General features: G+C 39.2%; 1 protein-coding gene across 11 annotated transcripts in view; it reads right to left on the reverse strand.

Moving 5' to 3' along the window:
• The window catches only part of LOC106039183 (glypican-5-like), a 425,024-nt gene that overhangs the window by 218,493 nt on the left and 186,077 nt on the right, over nucleotides 1–20,454 (reverse strand). For 2 of the 11 annotated variants that reach the window (XM_048077294.2, XM_048077295.2), the window contains exon 7: nucleotides 12,447–12,520. The exons of 7 other annotated variants lie outside the window; for them this stretch is intronic. In XM_048077294.2, the coding sequence (XP_047933251.2) occupies nucleotides 12,447–12,520 (74 nt within the window). Of the gene's footprint in view, nucleotides 1–11,606; nucleotides 11,639–12,198; nucleotides 12,303–12,446; nucleotides 12,521–20,454 lie in introns of those variants that run through there. 2 more of the 11 variants (XM_067002586.1, XM_048077293.2) reach the window with 2 other exon arrangements.

Raw genomic sequence — 20,454 nt, forward strand, 5'->3', positions numbered from 1 at the left:
CACAGGACTGAAACTGAACTCCTGAACTCTAGCGTCTAGTCTTTTTCATGCTTAAAATGGTTCATATTAAAACAATATAGCTTATTTCTCCCTCACCACTCCTATTGATATACTGTTCCAGCAGCTCAGTTCTCTGATGGGTTTACAGATAATTCACAGGCTAAATTTACCAGTACTCAGTTTACACTCACTTATATGCCTTTGCCAACAATCTTTTCCACTTAAATAACTCTTCTCCCTCTGTGGCAAGGTATTTATAGAGAGCAAACACAACCCCTCGGTGCCTTCACTCTACTAAGCTAACCTAGCCATACTCTTTCTGCTTCCTCTCCTGAGGCAGGCTCTCCTGGTCAGTCCCTTGGATGCCTTCACCTCTCAGCCTTAGGCACTGAGTTTTGCCCTCAGTGTCCATGTCCTTCTCTGGACTGCCTCTCTGGACTTTCTGCTCTTGCTTCCCCTGCACAGATAATCAACCAAGCATACCTGCAGGCCCTCAAGCTTCATTACAGACCGCTGGAGCGCTAATGTATGATGCCTTCCTCCCAGCTTTACCACTTTCTTGAGCAGAGTTGGTGCTTCTGTCACAGGAGGTGCATGTTCTCTGCTTGCTCTATTATATCCACTTTCATGTCAGACCAGTTGTTCACTACCTGCTGGTTTGTTGCCCAGGCTCATTTGCTTTTGCCTGAACACATCTCTTCCCCTAACTGTTAGGCACTGTCCTTCCATTTCTTGTATTACTACTTCAATTACTCCATTTGACAGTCTTAGGATGAGATGTATGTATTCACATGTACCTGTATTTATGCAAATGTATTGGCAACAGCTACTAAATAAGATTTTTATTTTTTACACTACACATTCACATGAGCAGGATGTTTGAATGCTGTTTTTAAAAGACATGCCTACTGAATGTGCCAGCCCTGACACCTTCAGCTTGTTTGATCAGATGTAACACTGATTTGCAAATACAGCAAAACACCAGTAGTGACACAACACTGATCCACCAATACTTAATGGCTTTTCATTTGCTTGTTTTCTTTTAATTTTAACAGCCAAGTTATCTCTGGAGAAAGATTACAGAGCACTTCCACCATATTTCACAAAATAAATATGGCAACAAGGAAAGTGGGGACAATGAACAAGCAGACTATGTAGTAGCTGCAGAACGCAATGCAGGTTAAGCAATTGACAATGAAACAAACTGTTGAGATGAAATCGGCTTTTAAGATTCGACTTTCAGAAGTCAGCCCCATAAATAGTGATACCGTGTCAGCCGCATACTTTCTCCCCAGACAATACATTATTCTAACAGAAGATCTCAGCAGCTGAGAACCTGGTCACTGACTCCAGCTGTTGTTTTAAAATCTGAATGCTTCAAATGTGCAAGATGTCTCATCTGGAAGCTCTAGTACCAACCTGCGTAATCCTGGCCACAGATTTGGAAAAAGTACTGAGCAATTCAACACCATAAGCTACAAGAAGCACAGAGAGCTACTTTTGTTTAGAACAAATTTTAACCTTCCCCAACAAAGCTCATGATGGGAGTAAACATAAGACTTTATGCAGGCTTTCTGGCGAACTCAAGACAATTACTTCACTGTTAACCAACAAACATTCACAAGAGCATTGCTGAATTTCTGAGCTAATTACAGACCAGTAAAAATTCTTTTAGCAACTTTGTTCTGTCCTGTGTGCACATAGGGAGGATAAGGAAATGGAAGACACATACTTTATTCTTTTCAGCATTAGCAGTACAGAAGTATAATTTGACGTAAAATAAATCTTTTTTTCTGAGTCATTTCTTTTTCCATTGTGTCATTTCATTTTCCATTTAAAATTAATTAATCAAAATTGTGACTGGATTTCTTCTAAAAATGTTTTGGAATTTTAGACGAGTAGGGCAGTACGTTAGCAGACGGCAGTATGAATACATTCAGCTATGTTTGTCCTCCCTAATAAACTGTTCTACGGGTCTCATCACTGCTTCTGATACTGACCTGACCAAACTGTCTTGCAGTTTTTGTTGCATAAATTTTGGTGGATTCAGGGCCAAGAAATAAAAGGTATTCACCAGACAGACTTCTCACAAGATTACAATAATGTTTACGAACAGATGCAGGCAATTTGGAAACTCTATTATGGGACTGGATGAAGTCCAGAATTATATACAGAATTAGAACTCTGACTCAAAGGTGTATGAAGGATGAGTTGCAAAGGAAGAAAAAGCTTTGATTTTATTGTTCTTGAACTATAAAGAGTGCCAAAATAAGCTAAAGTAAAAATTTAGAGTCTGAGCTCAATTTTTGAACCACTTAATGTCTGGTTATTGAAATGAAGTATTCTGTATCATTAGTTTGTAGCAAAGTAGAAATTTTTGAATACTTAGCAGACAAGAAAATAAAACATCTGTCAAAACAAACCGCTATTATGTAACAGCGATCACAGAGCAAAAACAATCACATTTTCTGCTGGTATGAGATGGTGCAGTCCGACCAAAGCAGATGTTGCAGCAGCTCAAGTGACAGAGACCATGATGGACAATTGCTCCCAAAAAGTTGTAGTTCAGAAACACTGTAGAAAGGCCTTCCACTAAATCTGTGTAATTTGTACGAGATCAAGCTTGTATTGAAAACTTGCTGCTACTTAACTGGTATTATAGTACGTAAGATAATGAAAAATAAATTCCACCATAATCTTCTCTGAAGACTAAATATTTGTTGCAGAATGCAACATTTGTATTGTGACATTTGACATTTACATGAACCTACCATACTTTTAAAACATTCTTTACCATATCTTTTTCCGCCCACACAACTGACATCCGTCATATAGAAATATCTTCCCACTTGCATGATGAATGCTTGTAACTCAAAAAAACATCCAGTGAACATTCGCAAACGAATTCTTATACATACCTGCAGAACAAACATGCAGCACAGACACATGCTCTACAGGCACACACCTCCATGCAGAATCAGCCCAGCGCAGAGAAGCATGTTTACCGTGCACAGATACACCATTAGTGGAGCATATGTACACTAGGTCCAGCACTTCCTGAATCTACTACAATGTGGATCTGTCCAAAAACAGAATAACACTATGGGTGCTTCTGCTTACAAGTTGTTGTAATCAAGAACACTAACAAAGTTGCTCGTGACCCCTCTTCTACCATGCTCCCCATAGAGATGCTTTGCTAACTTTATTGAATTGAGTTTCTTAGTAATGGGAACATGTTCCACTACACAAAACGGGGATGTTTATCAAAGGTGTGACTTTAAACCTCTGTTAATAAAACACAGATGGTCAAAGACTGCCAGAGAGACCACTATGCCAAAATATTTTTCAGCATGTTTTCAAACCCAGGTACTATGTACTGTAAATTACTGAGAAATGATGCCACTCACTTTAATAAAACGATCATTTTATTTTTATTCTGATGCAATAACTGGTGTGAATCTAAAAGAATTTAAACCCAAAACCCCTTTAAATCCAAAAATATGATTTACAGATAATGTTGGTCTATCAGCTAAGAAGGGCCTGCACATTCTTATTGTGTGGCCAATGACCATGAATCTTGTTTTTCCATGGCATTTTGTTGATAAATTGTCTTTTAATATGTGGCCACTAACAGAGCCTTACAAACCTGTGTGATACCCTAAAAGGTTCACCTCCACGACTTAAAGAAAGCCATTTCAATACCAGTAGAACAACACAGCAGAATGAAAGCATGCTTTGGCATTGCAACACGGCTGATACAACACCTAAGAGCAGCAAGAAAGCATGTCCGTTCCTCCTGCATGCTTTCTCACTGCCTCCCTTGCTTCCCAATTTTCCACCTAGTCGAATCAACTCATTGTACAACTGGCAAAGCTATTAAAGCTAAAACAAGGGAGGAAGAGGGTAGGAATATATAGGCAGGTGTGGGGTGGGAAGGGAGGGTGGAGGTGATATTGCCCTTCTTTTGGTGGCCAGTAGCCATTAGAGCAGCTCAAACTGCACCCTCAAACCAGTGGATAGGTTTGGATCAGCATGTTGTTTTAGCTTGGCATCAGGTAGAACAGCCTTAGCACAGGTTTATGCATTTTGCTGAGCTGGAACCTAAACTGCCGTCATCAGCTAAGTCAACACATGGACACAATGGTTTCAGTAGCAACGTCTAATCTTGTGTCTATTAAGAAAGTAACTTGTACAGAGTCACATCATTTAGTTCCAATAGCAGGGCATTATCAGCATTGCATAACAGAAGCTCTGTCTTCATTGTCAAAAGCTATCAATGTAATTTCACACTCCTGCTCCATCTTATAAACAGTCACCTAAGTTACTTAAACCCTTTATCCTCTACAAATGCGATGCTTTATTTGGTGCTATTAGTTCTGTCACACAGAAAAGCTGTCTGTAAAAATGACCTATTGATACAATGTGAGCAATTTTAGTTAAAAAGCACTGACTTGCACATCACAGAATTTTCTTTAAATACTTAGAAGCCACACACATGAACTGTCATTACAGAAAATGAATATGGTTTTATTTTTAATCTGGATCAAGTCCTATTACCTAATGCAGGCCCTTATATAGGGAACTTCTATTGATTCTGTAAATAATTCACATCAGCCTGTGAGGATGCAACTGAAAAACATCTATTAGAAAGAAATCTCTTCATGTTCCAAGTCTGCTTGCAATCAGCAGTTCTCTGTAGGCAAGAAATTGGTTGTGGTCCTTTGCCAAATCTCAGTGTGTGGCAATTCCATAAATCTGACTAAATCAATGCACTTGGAATTCTCAAGATAGTTCACTTTCCAAAGAACTTGCTTGATTTGTGTGTGTGTGTATATATATATATATATATATAAAATTCATTATATGTGTAGAAGTATATTGCAATGGTTTCTCTTTTCCTTAGTTTACTATTCTGTTTAACCTAATTCAATTCACATTTAACTTCTGGGTGTGCAAGCATGAGTTTTGCTAGTTCTGCCATAAGTTATTGAAAGGTTACAAAATGTTTAATTCAGCATTTCAGTTCCAGCAACATACGTATTCTAATAGCAGCTAAATAACTTTTTAAATGCTCACAGTTAGTATTATTTATCACAATTACCTGATTATTGTAGAATTCTTTTCTTAAGCTGTTTTCTGAGTTACCTCAATTTCTCTTGCTGAGGTCCAAACCTCTGAGTATCTAGAAAGTTATTTGAGCATTAATGTTGTGATGGACAGCTCGTGATGCAGGCTGCTCACCCAAGTTATACGCTGTTGCTTGTGCTGACCATAACTTTTAATAAACAAGTGTAATGACTAGCAAAAAAGAAATACAAGTGGTCCCAAAACGCACTTGTCAGTTCATGCACTCAAGTGCTTGTAAAATCAGCACACTCCAATGCTAAACCAGGGTCAGTTCAAACAGCTGCACCAATGGTTTTTCAGCACTTTAGCAGCTGTAGTTTTCTGCATGTCTGTCCTGGTGGGCTAACGACCATATAGGTGACACCACAGTCAATTGCTGCCAGAGAAAAGGAAACTGTACAGCAACGGGGAGAACTGTAAGGAAGGCCACCTAGGGATCAATCTGGGAAAGCTTTCTTACTCTGTTTTGTGCATCAGCAAACCAGAAACATTTCATCAACTGAGCTCTCTGGCAGCAAAGTAAGCCTATCTGATTTAGTACCCTTCTACTTAAATAGGCTACAAGTTATAACCTTACAGAGGAAGTGCCTTTGAAACTAGCAAGATAATTTGGATATAAATAAACATCTCACCTTGTCTTCTGTCTTTATTTCAATTATGCTGCTACCTTCTTTGTATTTTTTCTTCACTTTAAATTCCTTCTCATGATCTGTGTAACTCATCACACGATAGGTGATGCCTACATTTCAAACACACGTAGCAAGTTGATGGACATGGCTTGTGACATGGCTACTGAGTGCCTCCAAGGCAAGCAACATGATCCCCAGGGGGCTGAGAGAAGTTCAGTACCAATTCTCTAAAGATTGGGTCAGAGACATGGAGAAAAACACACAGTAGTTCTCAGTCCAGTCTTTGTTTCCAGCCCACCGTATTCAGCATACATTCTGATGAGAACTTCACAGGCAGTTGCCCAAATATGCTTTAAGATTAAAATAAACTAAACTGAATGTTAGATGACATCCAACTTTTTGCTACAATACCCAATAAATAATATAGAGCTAAGCTAGGGAAGGAGATTAGCAATCTACAGAGATGGTCTTTTGCCAGTTTTGCTGCAGACGTTCATCGTGACTTCAAATGCATTGTTTAAAATACTGTATCTTGGTTATCTATCTCTGTGAAATTGCTTTATTTTGGCTTCTCTATGTAGAATAAAAACATTTTAGGGGTGCAGTTGTCCCTTATCCTATGTACACTGAGCAAGTCATACAGCTAATCTGGCTTTTGCCAGCAGGAACTAAACCATAGGAGCACGGTAACAAATTCAGTAAACAATCTGCCTTTTTACTAAGTTCTACTACTGCCTTCCACCCAACTTCAAACTGCATGGGAGCACCTAAATTCCCTTCAACACATCTGGTGTTCCCAGCCTGACCAGGTCCAAAAGCAATAGTAAAAATATGGAAATAATGTAAAACGATCCCTATTCCAAAAATGTTTGTTAATATATGCTACTTTGCACAACGTTAGTCTACTCTACTACCCTAATAACTCAGTTGTTGAGTTCACAAATTTTACTTCTCAAATGTGGAGGAATAATTTTTCCCTTAAAATTTCTGCTGTGAACTAAAACAATCATGCCAACGACCTAAATCAGTAGGGTTTTCTAAAAGCCACTTAATGCATAGCCCCTTACCTGCCATTTAAAAGAACACTATTTTATTTTGAAACATATTGGTAAAGCTTTCTGTACGTGACTCGCTGCTGACAAAAGAATAACAAAGGACCTCAAGAGAATACATTATTAGATGAAGTTCCAAGAATTAAGAAGGAAGAGATTAAAGCATAGCTATAGACCAATGCAGTTTGTAATTAAATCTGAATTCTCAGGTGCAAAAGCCTGCTTATTAAATGTAAAATATATAATAAAATAAATAAATCACTTGAATAGTCCTTTATCTTCAGGATGAAAATTATAAGACAGAGTCTAGCTCTACAGAATCAGTCAAAGAGTTCTTCGAGTGGTTTTGATGAGTAGAAGCTCCATTAGTTCCACAGAGAGTTTAAATTACTACAGCACAAGTTTTTAAAAATTTATTTTCATCAGTCAGCTCTGCATTTTTAGATACCCAATGACAATTCTAGCACGGCGGAGGCAGCACTAGCATATGGGCATTAGGCAGCAGTACCTGCTACACTGCAGATGACACACCAGGTGTAAACACTCTTCTGACAAACCCTTCCTCACAGGAATGCTCTTTGCTGAATTCACAGCTGGAAAGGATTCAAAAGGAGCCTGCCCAACAGAAACATGGTGCTTTGCCAAGGGAATGTGGGGTTTTTCATTGAAATACTCCCCATCCTGTCAGTGATGAATACCACTATGGCAGGACAGAAGGCAGTCCCCTCCCCCTGTAGCAACTGGAGATTATGAGTAGTCATGCAAAACCGAAACAGAACTTACGTTTTAAGCTTCTAAGATCTCCGCAAAGATTTTCATGAAGAGAAATCTCCTCCGTGTAAGAGGTGGCTTTGTTGTACCTGGAGCCTGTGTTGTTTCCACTCATCATATTTCAGGAGAGCTGCAGTTTTGGCATTATTGCACTAGATAGCAAAAATCCCTAAAACATAAAGGCATTTATTCCCCTACAGAAAGTCTGGCTTGTTGCAACTGTGTCTCTGTGACAGCAACAGCAGCAATAACAGCACAGCCCACACTGTTGCAGAGTCCTGGCAGCTCCCCTATACTTTGTACTAAGAGTAGTATTTGACTCCTAAATCCCAAAATACCAGCAACAGCAGATTACTGCCATTTCTCAGCAACTTTACTTCAGAGGTTATCAAAACCTCCTTCACGTTCCCTGTACCTCTCTTTCTGGCTGCAAACTCAACTCAGAGTTTTGGAGCAAGGTGACACTTTGACACATGCCCTGTGTTTACTGCTAACGTAGACTCCAATCCTGCACTTCGCTGTACGTTTGAGTTCTCTTCCCAAGGAGACCTATGAAGGTACAACTTGGCCGAAGAGGCTCTTGGAAGGGTTTCTGCACCATGGAGGTGCTCCAACATGCTGCTACATAGCATTACACTACAGCACAGTAAGATTTGCCCTTGTCCATGATATGCAGTATTTGCCATACAAATCTCTGAATTACAAGCTTCAGATTCAACCCTGTTTTCAGAAGCACTGTGGTAAAAGCAGAAACTAGCGAAGGGTTGGCTGTAGAGTCTGAGTGCTATGGAGAAGGCATACCCACATAATTACAGCGGATCAAATACTATACGTAAATTACCTGGAGGTGCTGGCCTAATCCGATGGAATTGGAAAGAGCATATTTCAAGTTTTCTTACTACTCTTCCATCAGAGCTAATTTTCTTAGTTTCTTAACTCCATAAGGTTCTTTCCTGTAGCTGTATGGGAATATTTGCATTTAAACTGACTGCTCTCAGAACACAGTACATCATCTGGTTTTTAAAAATCATAACAAATGTCAGCGAAAAGTACACAGTGGGCAAGGAAAGAAACAGCAAGATTTTTTTTAGTCAGTAAAATGGAGAGGTTGTGGAATAAACAATGTTTAAATGAAACTTCTTTTTAAGCATTAAATGTTTGCCAAACTGTCTTTGTGTCTATTCATCTGATCTGCATCTTACAAGCAAATCTGCCTCTAACAGCAAGGCATGAGATGGCGTGGCTCTGAATACTACCATAGTCAACAAACACGCTTGGATAACCATATTTTATTAGGAAGTCAATTTCTGGACTAGAAATAGTTACCAAATAGTTTTCTTATTCTGGGGAAAAAAAAAAAAAAAGAAAAAAAGATCATTTCAAAAGTTTACCTGTCTTCTGTTGAGAAAATCCCAAATCTTTCACATAGGAGAGTAATAAAATTCTACTCTACACACTCATTTATTAAAGCTGATGTTTATACCCAAGCTGCCCACATTGCAGCTGAATTGCAGCTGAGTACCCTAGCCACAGAGCTACACAACTCAGCCTCTTTTCTCCTTTCTTTGTCAGATTACCTATTTGATTGCTTATTCATACAGCTGGTTCAATGGGAGAGAGAGAAATTCCCCACAGCCTAACAGTTCCTTGGGGATCTGGGTGACTCATCAGCCTTCCAAGCTGGAACCCAGACCTTTTTTTCATTTTGATGAATCAACACCTTTCAGTGAAAAACATTTCAATACGAGAAAGAAAACCTGTCCTGACTTCAGCTCTAATTCTGGATTCCATCCTACCTTGCTACAGCAATTTGTCTGAGAAGTTGGCTGTGACTGAATCCATTCAGTCACAGGCACATTTTACTACATCTAAGATATTTTGCTAGCATCCTACTCCCAAACATACAGAGGAAGTATAATTAAGGAAATACAGTAAAAAGGACATGATTTTGTTTCTTTGACATTCAGGTTTGGAGAGCATCCAAAAAAGATTTCTAACCCACCCTTTGGAAACAAAGGACCTGTAACACAAATAAAAACAACACGAAGGCCTAATTTACCTTAATGACAATTCACAGCAAGATTGTTCTAAGCACCGTGGAAATTGGACCAAACTGCAAAGTATCTGTATTTAATATATCCCATTTAGTTCACCAGTGAAGCACAGGTACACACGGATTGCAGTTCTACCAGCCCCTAGGAGTTCACCCAGCTTGCAACTGTCAGGCTCTCACTGAAACAGTGTGCCGAGCCAAGAGTGTGAAATGCAAGTACCACAAGCTGTATGCAGAAAGGCTTGGCAAGAACAGAACAGTAGCGTATGAAAAACAGTATCATTTGCTGTGACTAAAAGCTAATGGGGTATTTGAACAAGGCACCAAGGTGAGAGGAGGGCTATGAGCTATTACAGAGCACAATAGTAATTTGTATCCTCAAAGGGAACATATCAAGCGGGCTGGCAGCAGCTTAGCTATCAAGAAGAGATTTTTCGCATTTCCACATTTCTTTTTTCACATTTCCTACTTCCTTTTAAGCATCTATAGTTTTTAATCCTAGCAAAACTTTGCTCATGATGATTAATTTCTGTTTGGAAAAGAATTCACTTGAAAGAAGTTTTGATTTGAAAAACGTTTTCACTAACTGTCTATTTTGTTTGATAAGCTGTATTAAAAAACCACTCATTCCTACAGGCCTGCTCCAAGTTCCAAAGAATTGAATGCATTTTTTCCATCCACCTCATCATATTGTAGACAGTCTATAAATGCTGTTTTCATCACTGCAGGCACACAGGACTTGTAAGGAAGAGTGAGGAAATTGACCTCCTACTATAATTTTTTAATTGTTACTTTTACATCTCCAATTTCTTCTTGAAATAGTGTAAAAAAGCTTCAGCGTACCTGCTAGTATTTTCCTTACACCTGTCAATAAATCACTGTCTAAAAGTTACCCAGAACATTACAATTTGTATAGCAAATTCTTTAATACACCCAGCTATTTCTTCTTTCCAAGCGGTTTCCTCCAACAGTGACAAACTTAACAAATCTCTTAAGTACGTATTCTATTCAACATGAAAACTCATGTAACCACACTAACTTGAAGTGAACTTAACAAATACATCACTTACTGTAACTAGAAGTTGTAATTTTCCAAGAGAATGGTTACATCCTCAAATGACTTGTCCTGTGTTCTTGAACATCCATCCCCGTGCTTAAGAAGCTTTATAGATACATATATAAGTAGAAGTCTGACACCTAAAGCTGGATACCCCTTCTAAAACATATTTCTATCCTATTAAAAGAATAAAATGCCTACTATGGAAAATGAACCCCCAAATATTCATGAACACCACGAAGGACTTCATAAGAAAAAAGTCATCTTAGCAAAAGGATGTTGTAGATGCTGAAAGTGGACAAGGACTTGAGGGGTGACTGAAAAAGTTCTGAAGGTTACTAAATAAACCTACTGAATTGTCTGCTGCCCACCAGGCACACGTGAACTGAGTGAAGTAGCACAGTCTGTCACTAGACTCCACAGCAGCCCAGTCATTCTGTCAAGCCGCAGAAAAAGACCTTGGGTGAGCAGTTACTGATGTCATTTTTTTTTCTAGTGGTCTTTTTGTGCCACATGAAAACTTACATGATGCTTGCAACTGGCTTTCTTTCTTATCTCTGTACCTGAACACCAAACTTGCTTCATGACACACTAACTTTGCATCTGTAGTCAGTTCTGGGTAATTTAATGTTTTACTCTTTTTTTAGTGTTAAGTTTTCTTTCAACAAACTAGCACATAATTACATTTAAAGAAATCTCTATGTTGAGATCACTCTATTAAGTTTCCAGGAGAAAAACTGTTTCCTTGATCATCACAAAAACTACACTAAAACGAAGACAAGTCTTTTAAGTATATACATACCAGTTTAAAATAAAGATCATTACTGATCACATCCAGCCATATGATCCATCTCAGTTATCCATGAGGCAACTATCATGTACAAACATCACAGACTTCTGTCACTTTTCTTTACGTAGTTTTTCAGTGTGGGTCATGGCGAAGACATGCCTTGAATTTTTAGAAAATGTGCAGTGAGGGGAGAAGGTAGTGAAATAGTCTATATTGCGAGTAGAAGTCCTCAACAGAAAACATGATTTCTGGTCAAAACCATAAAGAAAATTTTTAAGTTTCTGAAAACAATAATAAATCTTTCCCCCTAACAACGGAAACAGTTCATATTTGCAAACTCAACCACTAATTTCCAGAAGTCATACAACTCAGGAGGAAACACTTCTTTCCTCATTTCCTCTACGACTTTACAGAAAACCTTTACATAAATACACTGAAGCATCACCAGAAGCTTCTCCATAATGCTGTAGATGTATATGGGCATGCATGCAATCATTCCTTCCCTCTGGTGGCTGGATTGCACAAGGAACAGGAAAAGGAAGAAGGGCTTGCAACTAAAATTAATTGTGGATGCTTGTAAAAGTATCTTTTAATAGTGTAAGGAGAACGATTGTGTACATATATATATATATACACCTATGTAGTATGTAAAACAATATCTGTTTCCAGCATACAGTTTCAATCCAGCCTATTCTTTAAGTGCGTTGTTGCTCATAACCACACTGCATGCATACTCACACAGCACAATCGGGACTCAGAAAGCTACCACCACTGGCTGCAGTATCAGAGGTGTGAAGCAATCCTTGATTTTTCAGAATTTTTCCTTAAAATTCAAAAGGCATCAGGTCTCACTACCAGTGCATTGTCCATACAACATATTTTATCTTGGTAGCTCTTCTTCAGCAGAGGAGGTACCTTACTCACAAGTAGTGATGGGACACACATCAGGTATCTCATGGCCACTTACTTTTCAGCTGTGAATCCTGAATCTTCAACACAGCATTGCAGGTTGTCCCAAAAGCATAACACGTATTCTTCTGACTGAACAGAATGAAATAGAAACTGAAAGCCTCTGTCAGACAGATTACTCCTGTGCAGTATTAGAAATGGCTCTTGACTGAAGAAGCAAATGTGTCTCCCCAGCTTGTGGAGAAAAGTAACTACTGCAGTAATCAATGTGAAACTTAAGTAATCTTCTCAACGGTTGGAGAGGACTGATCATATATAACAGTTTTTGGGACAACCTTCCTTTCCAGTTGTCCAGCAATTCAAAAAGCATTTATAGCACTGAAATTCGTTAGGTACAATATTACAAGTAGGAAGCAGTCTTCCTGATTCCATTTTTTCGATACTCCGTGTTTTAGTCAGAGCAAGACTAACATGGCTATTGAGTTTTCTGATATTTAACATTATAATGGCTGCTTATTGTTAGAAAGACAGTCTTGTCTCCTGCCCCACATGATTAAAGATGCAACAGCTAATGATTTTCATAGAGTCAGAACTAGAAGAAGAGAGACCTAGCCACAGGATCCTACATAGCACTAATCTTAAATCACCATGGAAGACATTCCTTTATGCATATGTATATTCCCATAGCCCCCTGGGAGATGTTTCAGTGACATCCCTTCTGGCAATAAATAATGGATATAAGCGAGTTTACTACGTTGGTTTCTGTGATATTGCAGAAGAAAAAGAATTTTGGCATTATTATATGGTATTTTAATAACTCAAGCAGATTTAACAGAGCTTGTTAGTTGAATTTGTGTGCTTCTTTTTCATAAGACATCACTTGATACGGATTATACAGATAGAAAACATCCAATGCTAGCCAATTATTTTTGCATTGGCCAGTACTGGTAAAATGTAATGGAACAGCTTTCATTTTCACAATATATTATGAATTCATTTGGAACGTATTTTCTGTTCATAACTAAAAACTGGCTAATGTATTTTTAGGAAATCCTCTCTAGCTGAACTGAAATTGAATTTACTCGTATTAGAAATAAAAAGGACAAATATTAACTACTTATGCAGACATTTATTTCCTAGTATTCCCACGTTTTCTTAGTTAAATAGATTTTGCCTTGTGAGCATCCTAACTAGTACACTCCTCTGTGGTAGCACTATTCCTGTCTTACCTTCAGGTAAGCCAACTGGAGGTAAGGCACAGTTCTAATCTCATACTATGCATAATGCTCTGTGTTTGAAATATAATTGTTTCTTTCCACCAACAGTGAAGTCTCTCACCTTGTAAAAATAGAAAGTAGTGCAGGTTGCTACATCTCCCAGTGCATATGACAGCTATTAAGTAAGTCTGATAAGCACTGTTACTTGTTAGCTTGCTGTCTCTATGACCTTCAAACACTTCAGGTTCATAAACACTCTATAGTGCAAGAAGAGCCAAACTGATAAAATTCATGAGATACTCTAACTGTAAACATTTTTTCACCACAAGGACAGTCAAAATGTGGAGCAGGTCTCCCAGGGGGTTCACGCACTCTTCATCACTGGCAGTTTTCGAGACAAGACTGGATAAAGCTCATAGGAAGCTGGTCTGATATCACAGATGCTCCTGCTTTGAACAGGAGGTTGGACCAGATACCTCCTGAGCTCCCTTCCCAGCTGAATGAATTTACAGTTCTAATGACATTTGTAATTAACAGGACTGTACTGTAATTTGCAAAACGTTCCCAAATATAAAGCCAAGGAGGATAGAATCAGCATATAAAATGTGCTGGATTTTCCATCATTTCTAAGTGATCCCAGACTGTAGCAGCTCTCTTCTCAGCAATAGGGCATGTACCCAGAGGAGTTCCACAGAAGCAAATGAAGCCTTGGTACCTTCGCCTTGAGTCACAGCTGACAGACTGGCCTTTGCTGCCTGATGGTGGAAGCTCTAAAACAGGACTTCTCTGTGAGGATTACTCCAGCCAGCTCGGCACCCCCTTAGCTGTTTTCTTTCCAGCATCTCTGGATTAAACACTACTCCGTTACCTCACCTTTTCTTACACACACCTGACCTCCACGTACCCCTACCTACGCTATTTGAATGACTTCCTTACAGCTCTTCCTACCTCCTCGTTTTGTATCCTTGCAGTCTACCACTGCATGGCATACAGAGTCAGTTTCTGCATCCAAGTCAGATACTCAGATTAATGGATAAAAGTTCATATGGATATATTTTGTAGAGTAGATAAAGTATGTATGTTTATAACAGAAACGTGAACAGTTTATAGATGAAATCCTTCTGCCTTTACTTCTGCAGGATGTCCAATTTTCAGCGACCAAAACTGCAGGATTTATTTTTCCATTTATAAAAAGTGAACTGGGGAGAACAGGGCCCAGTGTTGTCCTTTGTTGCTTTTTAATTGATTCGCCTTCACGAGCAGCGAAGAGAATAATTTGGGTAACAGAATGCAAGATCCCTTCAAGTGGCCCAGAGAAAGTGAGTGTTTTCATACAACTAGCCAGACTTCAGATTTTTGCTTCCTCACTCTGAAGGACAAGCTTTACCAATATCAAATTATCACATTCTATCCTTAAATACATCACACACCTGTACATCTAAACAGAGTCTTTAAAAGCATACAAATTGCACACATATTCTCAGAACAGCTGCTATTTCTTTTGACAAGACAGGCATTAAAAGAACATGGGTCAAATTCAAATTCATTTCACCAAAATGCTTTAGTCATGTAGACAGTTGGCTAACATTAGACCTAAATTTGACCTGAATAGCAAAAAGATTGAGCTATCTTCATCTCTGGTTTCCTCAGTTCTTCCAAGTATTCACCATAACCTGGCTGGGACAAACTGCCTGTATTTCATCGGTCATTAAAAGAATATGAAATGCAACTTGGAAAACATTGTATTTTCTGGTCTGAGACTGTGCAAAGAGGTCTCTATCTGCTCCTGTTCTGCACTGTGATCAGTTGCAGCTTGTCCTCTTCCTAAATCTTCAGCCTCAAGGCTTTTGCTGTTGTTGTTATTCTTGTCCTAGTACAACTTGCTTGTTAACTGCTGTTGGCAAGTAGAAATTCTCCGAACTGGGATTCCCTGGCCATATGATGAATTTGGGCATGAGGGTAGCTACCGACTGTTGCCTATGGCTGACTGGGGCCGTGCAAGAGGTGATCAGCACTTTTATTAAAATATTTACGTGCTTGCATGGCAAAAAATGAACTGTAATACTCTCTCCTCATATCTCCTGATGGGAGGATGCACAACATGCCATTCAAAACATTTCAAAGCCCTACATCATTCTGAAGGTTGAGCTCAGGCAAATTTATGTCTTAAATGGTCTCTTCCAACACAGTGGATTTGCTGTATTCTACAGAACTCTTTAAAACCAAGGAAAAAAAAAAAGACACCAGAATGACAAGTCTTGGAAAATAACCTAAAAATCGCAGAACACTGCATAAAGATACAGGGTTTTGCAACTTACAGTAATGACAAACTGTTTACTCTGAAGGCACAAGAATAACAGAAGCTGAACCCTTTTTAAGTGTGCTAAGGCTAAATGATTATCTCTGTTTTCCATACCCAGATGGCTGCTTGCTAGAGCCTAAGGAAATGAGAAGAGGGACAGAAAGTGCTAAACTCATAAAAACTGAAAGTCTCTAAAGTAAAACACTTTGAGAAAAGGAAGTCAGTAATTTGCTACTTCATTTCTCAGCCAGTTTGCACAGGCTCCGAGAACGTACCAACCCATGACACAGTCTGCTCAAGCCTGTGGAGAGGTGCCCCCTAATCCCTTTGCTTAATGCACAGTTCCAATAAAAACAAGAAAGAGACAGAAGGAAAGAAGGAATGAGAAGTGTGGTTTCCTACTGGGTGTCACAAAACCACCTTCTCAGTAACCCAGTTAAAAACCCATTTTCAACCTCCCCCCAACATTACATCTGAAATTTCCAGAGAAAGTGATTCCAAACTGAAAAGCTGTTACTGTAAAGGCAGTCCCTCATCTCCATAACTCACAGTACTACATTTTGAAGCTGCAGACTTCAGTGATAAGAACATTGTTATTGCCTTTTAACTCCTCACAGCACTACAAACATAAGGCAGATTTGGAAAAATGAGAAACCAAGCTCACGTCAACTTATTAAATGTTGTACTATAAGCACACATTTCTAGCCACAGAAATGATGGCTCTGTTCCAAATGTAGTTGTTTCAAATACGCAGATGCAAAAACCTGGAAGAGGAGTAAGCTTTTGAGGTTTATTTGTCCTCTCATTTAGAATATAAACAAAAATTACCACTTTTTTTTTTTTTAACTCTTTCTTTAATGTACAGAAAACATTAGAAACAGCCTTAAAGTTCACTAACAGTGAAAACTTAACAGGGAACTCTTATTTAAAATGCAATTACTGTAAATGATATTCTGGTCTGAAGCAAAGTTTGACTCTTTAAGGCATACCCAATTCTGTTCTTACAGGAATATAGACTTCCCCCCCGCCAAGGGAAGAATATCCCAAGATATCAGATTTAGAACCAGAAAGATTAGTTCCAAAATATTTTGGAAGAACTGGTCAGAACATGATGAGACACTGAATAACCATCAGGATTTATGGCAGCATTCCATTTGGGAATATTTTGATGACTGTGGAAAGCCAAAAAAAAATCCAGGAACGTTCACTTCTTCTTGACACAATCTAATATTTCTTCATGACCTTACTGAAGTCATTTCACAAAAGCAGTATGGATCAGTATGCCACAATAACCACTACAGCCACACTCTCTGCTTCTCTCAAAATTCCCTGTTATGGCTACTCAAACCAGTTTTTGACTTGAGACTGCTACAAATATGAGAGAATTCTTAGATTTATTGACACATTTAAAAACCATCAACACTTCATAAAATCTACTCTTCATCTCACACACTTTTAACTCCCTAGTTTTTAAAAGTATTCTGCCACTACTGACTAGCCCAAACTCTTGTTAAATTGACCACCTCTTACTTTGCATTTGTGTGAGCAAAAAGTAATAACGTGACTTGAAAAGGAGTCTGGAAGACAAAAAAAATCTTGAAGCCACTAGCAATCCTGTCACTCAAAACAATAAATAAAGATTAAAAAATCGTAACATCCCTTTCTTAAACCAATTAATGTTACAGAAACTTCCAACCAGTTCCACAGGTAGGCATGAAGCAGCAATAACCCCTAGAACAAATTACTTATCTACTATGCTGTCATAACCTATAAAATGTCTCACTGACCTAGAAGTGTCATGCAACTTGGACAGAAAAAGCTGCTGCACACCACAGTCATGATTCATCTTTGCTGCTTCTGAGCAACAATTCTCTGCCAAACTTTTGAAAGCTTGCTTTTTTCACCATGAAGACTTATCTGAAGGTAGACACTGTTCCCCCATTTTTTTTTTTTTTTGTAAATGGGAAATATAGCAGCAAAAGCAGCCTGGATTCAGGTTACCACCTGCAGCCATGCCAATACCTGCTGAGATCTCATTAGGGCTCACCCATCAAGCCTGGTCAGGCTGGCTCAGCACTGGGATGGAACATTTCTGCTTAATCCTTTGGAAAACAGCAAGCCTGTGAGCCAGCCCAGAGCCTGCCAGCTCTGAAGGAGTATACAACCTGTTAGGGACAGCACCCTACCAAAACCGTCACCATAAATTCACAATATACTGTACTTACATAATTTTTAACAAACTTATTTATATACATGCTCATTACATTTAAGTACTTATTATTTGAGGCAATTAAGGTTTCAGACCCCAAACTTCAAATGCAGGTGGTCCAGTTGACTACCTGGGGGGTCTACATTAATATGTTAAATATTGATTACATTTGCACTTTTCAGCTAAACTTCTGACTGTCTCCACTCCAGATTATTTTGCAATGAAACTAAGGATACACTTCAAAGATGCTGGTAGTGTTCACTCCCCACGGAAACACCAGAGCTAACCTGAAGTAAAATCTCCAGAGTACTGATGGTGTTGTCATTAAGTTATCAGCACTATCCCTTTCTCTCTGAACGTCTGTGTCTTTTGTGCACTGGACATATAGTCTAAAAGCATATTTCAACCCTTGAATGAAAGGGGCTTTATTACAGAGATCCCAAGCATCCACTACACCTGATGAAGCCAATCACTTAATCTTCTTCTTCCCTACCCGCTCACTTTTCCTTCTATAAGACTCAAGACACTGTTTATAGGAATGTCACAATAGAGATGGTATGTGCATTTTAGAGTATATCAAAGTAATTGCAAGCACTTGTTCCTTAAAAGGAAAGATCTGAAATGGTAGCAGCAATCTTGCAGTTCTCACTAGCATCTGTCAACCTCTGAATTTCAACTTGTAAAATAACAACACTTTATACAGGAGCAGAGTAAAAGGTTTTTGTGTCTTTTACCCTGTGGGACAGTGCCCAAACACAGCCAGCTGTACTCTAACACAAGTCATGAGCAGACCTCTTGACCTTCAAAAATCCTGAGATCCCAACATATGGTTCACATGACATGAGTGTCTTTGAAGTGGTCGTGCTAAAGGTACGTGTCCACTTATGTGACAGTAACCGTGGAACATGTCTGTGGGGACTGCCTTGAGAAGGCACCTTCCAGCAGAGCTCAGAGGATGCAGAGCAATGCCATGACATTGCCTTTGCTTCACGATCCCACACATTAAGCCCAGCTGACAAATAAGGGTGACGCTGTTGCTGACATCTAAAAGGCAAGTGCTGTGGCTGCTGAACATGCCCCCAGGCAATTTTCACACTCCAGCCTTGAAGCATGAACGGCATGCACTGCACTTGATAGCTTTCAGATTGCAATGAGCCTCTTTCTGAGAGTGAAAGCAGAGCCATGGGCAAGGAGCAGGAGAGAGCATGCAGTGTCTAGGGCAGGGTATAATGAACACCAGCTACACTCACTATGTTTTATTTCTTCTGTGAACAGATCACTGCTTATCTGTTTATTATTCATCTCTCTTGAAATAGAAGCTTTGAAAGGTAAGTAGGTAGACAGACAGATGGAAATAGCGAATGACAATCTAACTTTAATATAGTACTCACAACCCACTGTTCTCCTAAAGCACTATTTCCATATCAGGATTACTCATCTGTTACTCATAAGCACACCCCAAAAGCGTGCCAGCAAGGCCACATCTCCTTTCCCTTCACTAGTAGCAGAGAAAGAACAGTCTCTGTTAAAGCTCCTCTATGGCAGCCCAGACTTCACAAAAAGGGATTCTGACGGGGGACCCACGTTTTGTGCACAGATGTAAATCTGACAACAGAATATCTCAAGATCAGGTTTAAGGAAAGTCCTTGGGTACTGTCTGCGCTAGTCTGCCATTTGTGAGGCTGAGATCAGCAAATCCAGTTCAACTATCACATCCAGAGAGAACACAGACAGGGATTCAATGCCAGCACTTAACTTAGCTGAAGAGATATTCCTGGGGAGAGGCAGGTTCTTGCAGTTCAGCTGCTACAGAAAAGAAGTCTGTGGGAGCAGCTGCCTAAAGGTCACCAGAGAAAATATTTTGTCTAAAATTTTGCTCCTAGACAAAGAAGCTTGGACATGGCACCTGGTTGCCTCGTATATACTTGGTCATTTTACAGCTTGCTCTTCTATGAGCTGAACTCCCTGTCATATTCCCCCTATTGCACCTTCTGCATCAGGTTAAAGCATCTACAATTACTCATACAGGAATTCATGCCTTCATCGTCCTCAGTGCTCCCTCTGTACCTTTACCATTGGGCTATGTCCCTTGGAGCCCAGGAGACAGAAGAACGGCACACAAACTGCATGCCTGGAGCAGTGAGAGCCACCTCTGACAGACCTCAAGTACCCTCTTTACTCATTGCATGTATGATCCCCATTTCTGAGCGGAATTTTCATATTGTTACAGATGGCATGCATGTGTCAAATTGTTTTTAAAGGTTGAATTTATTTTTCCTGAAGAGCCTGAAAGCCAATTAGTGAGCAGCATAAATATCACTCAGCTTTCAGACAGTAT

The sequence above is a fragment of the Anser cygnoides genome, chromosome 9, assembly GCF_040182565.1.
Source record: "Anser cygnoides isolate HZ-2024a breed goose chromosome 9, Taihu_goose_T2T_genome, whole genome shotgun sequence".
In the NCBI taxonomy this organism is placed as follows: domain Eukaryota; kingdom Metazoa; phylum Chordata; class Aves; order Anseriformes; family Anatidae; genus Anser; species Anser cygnoides.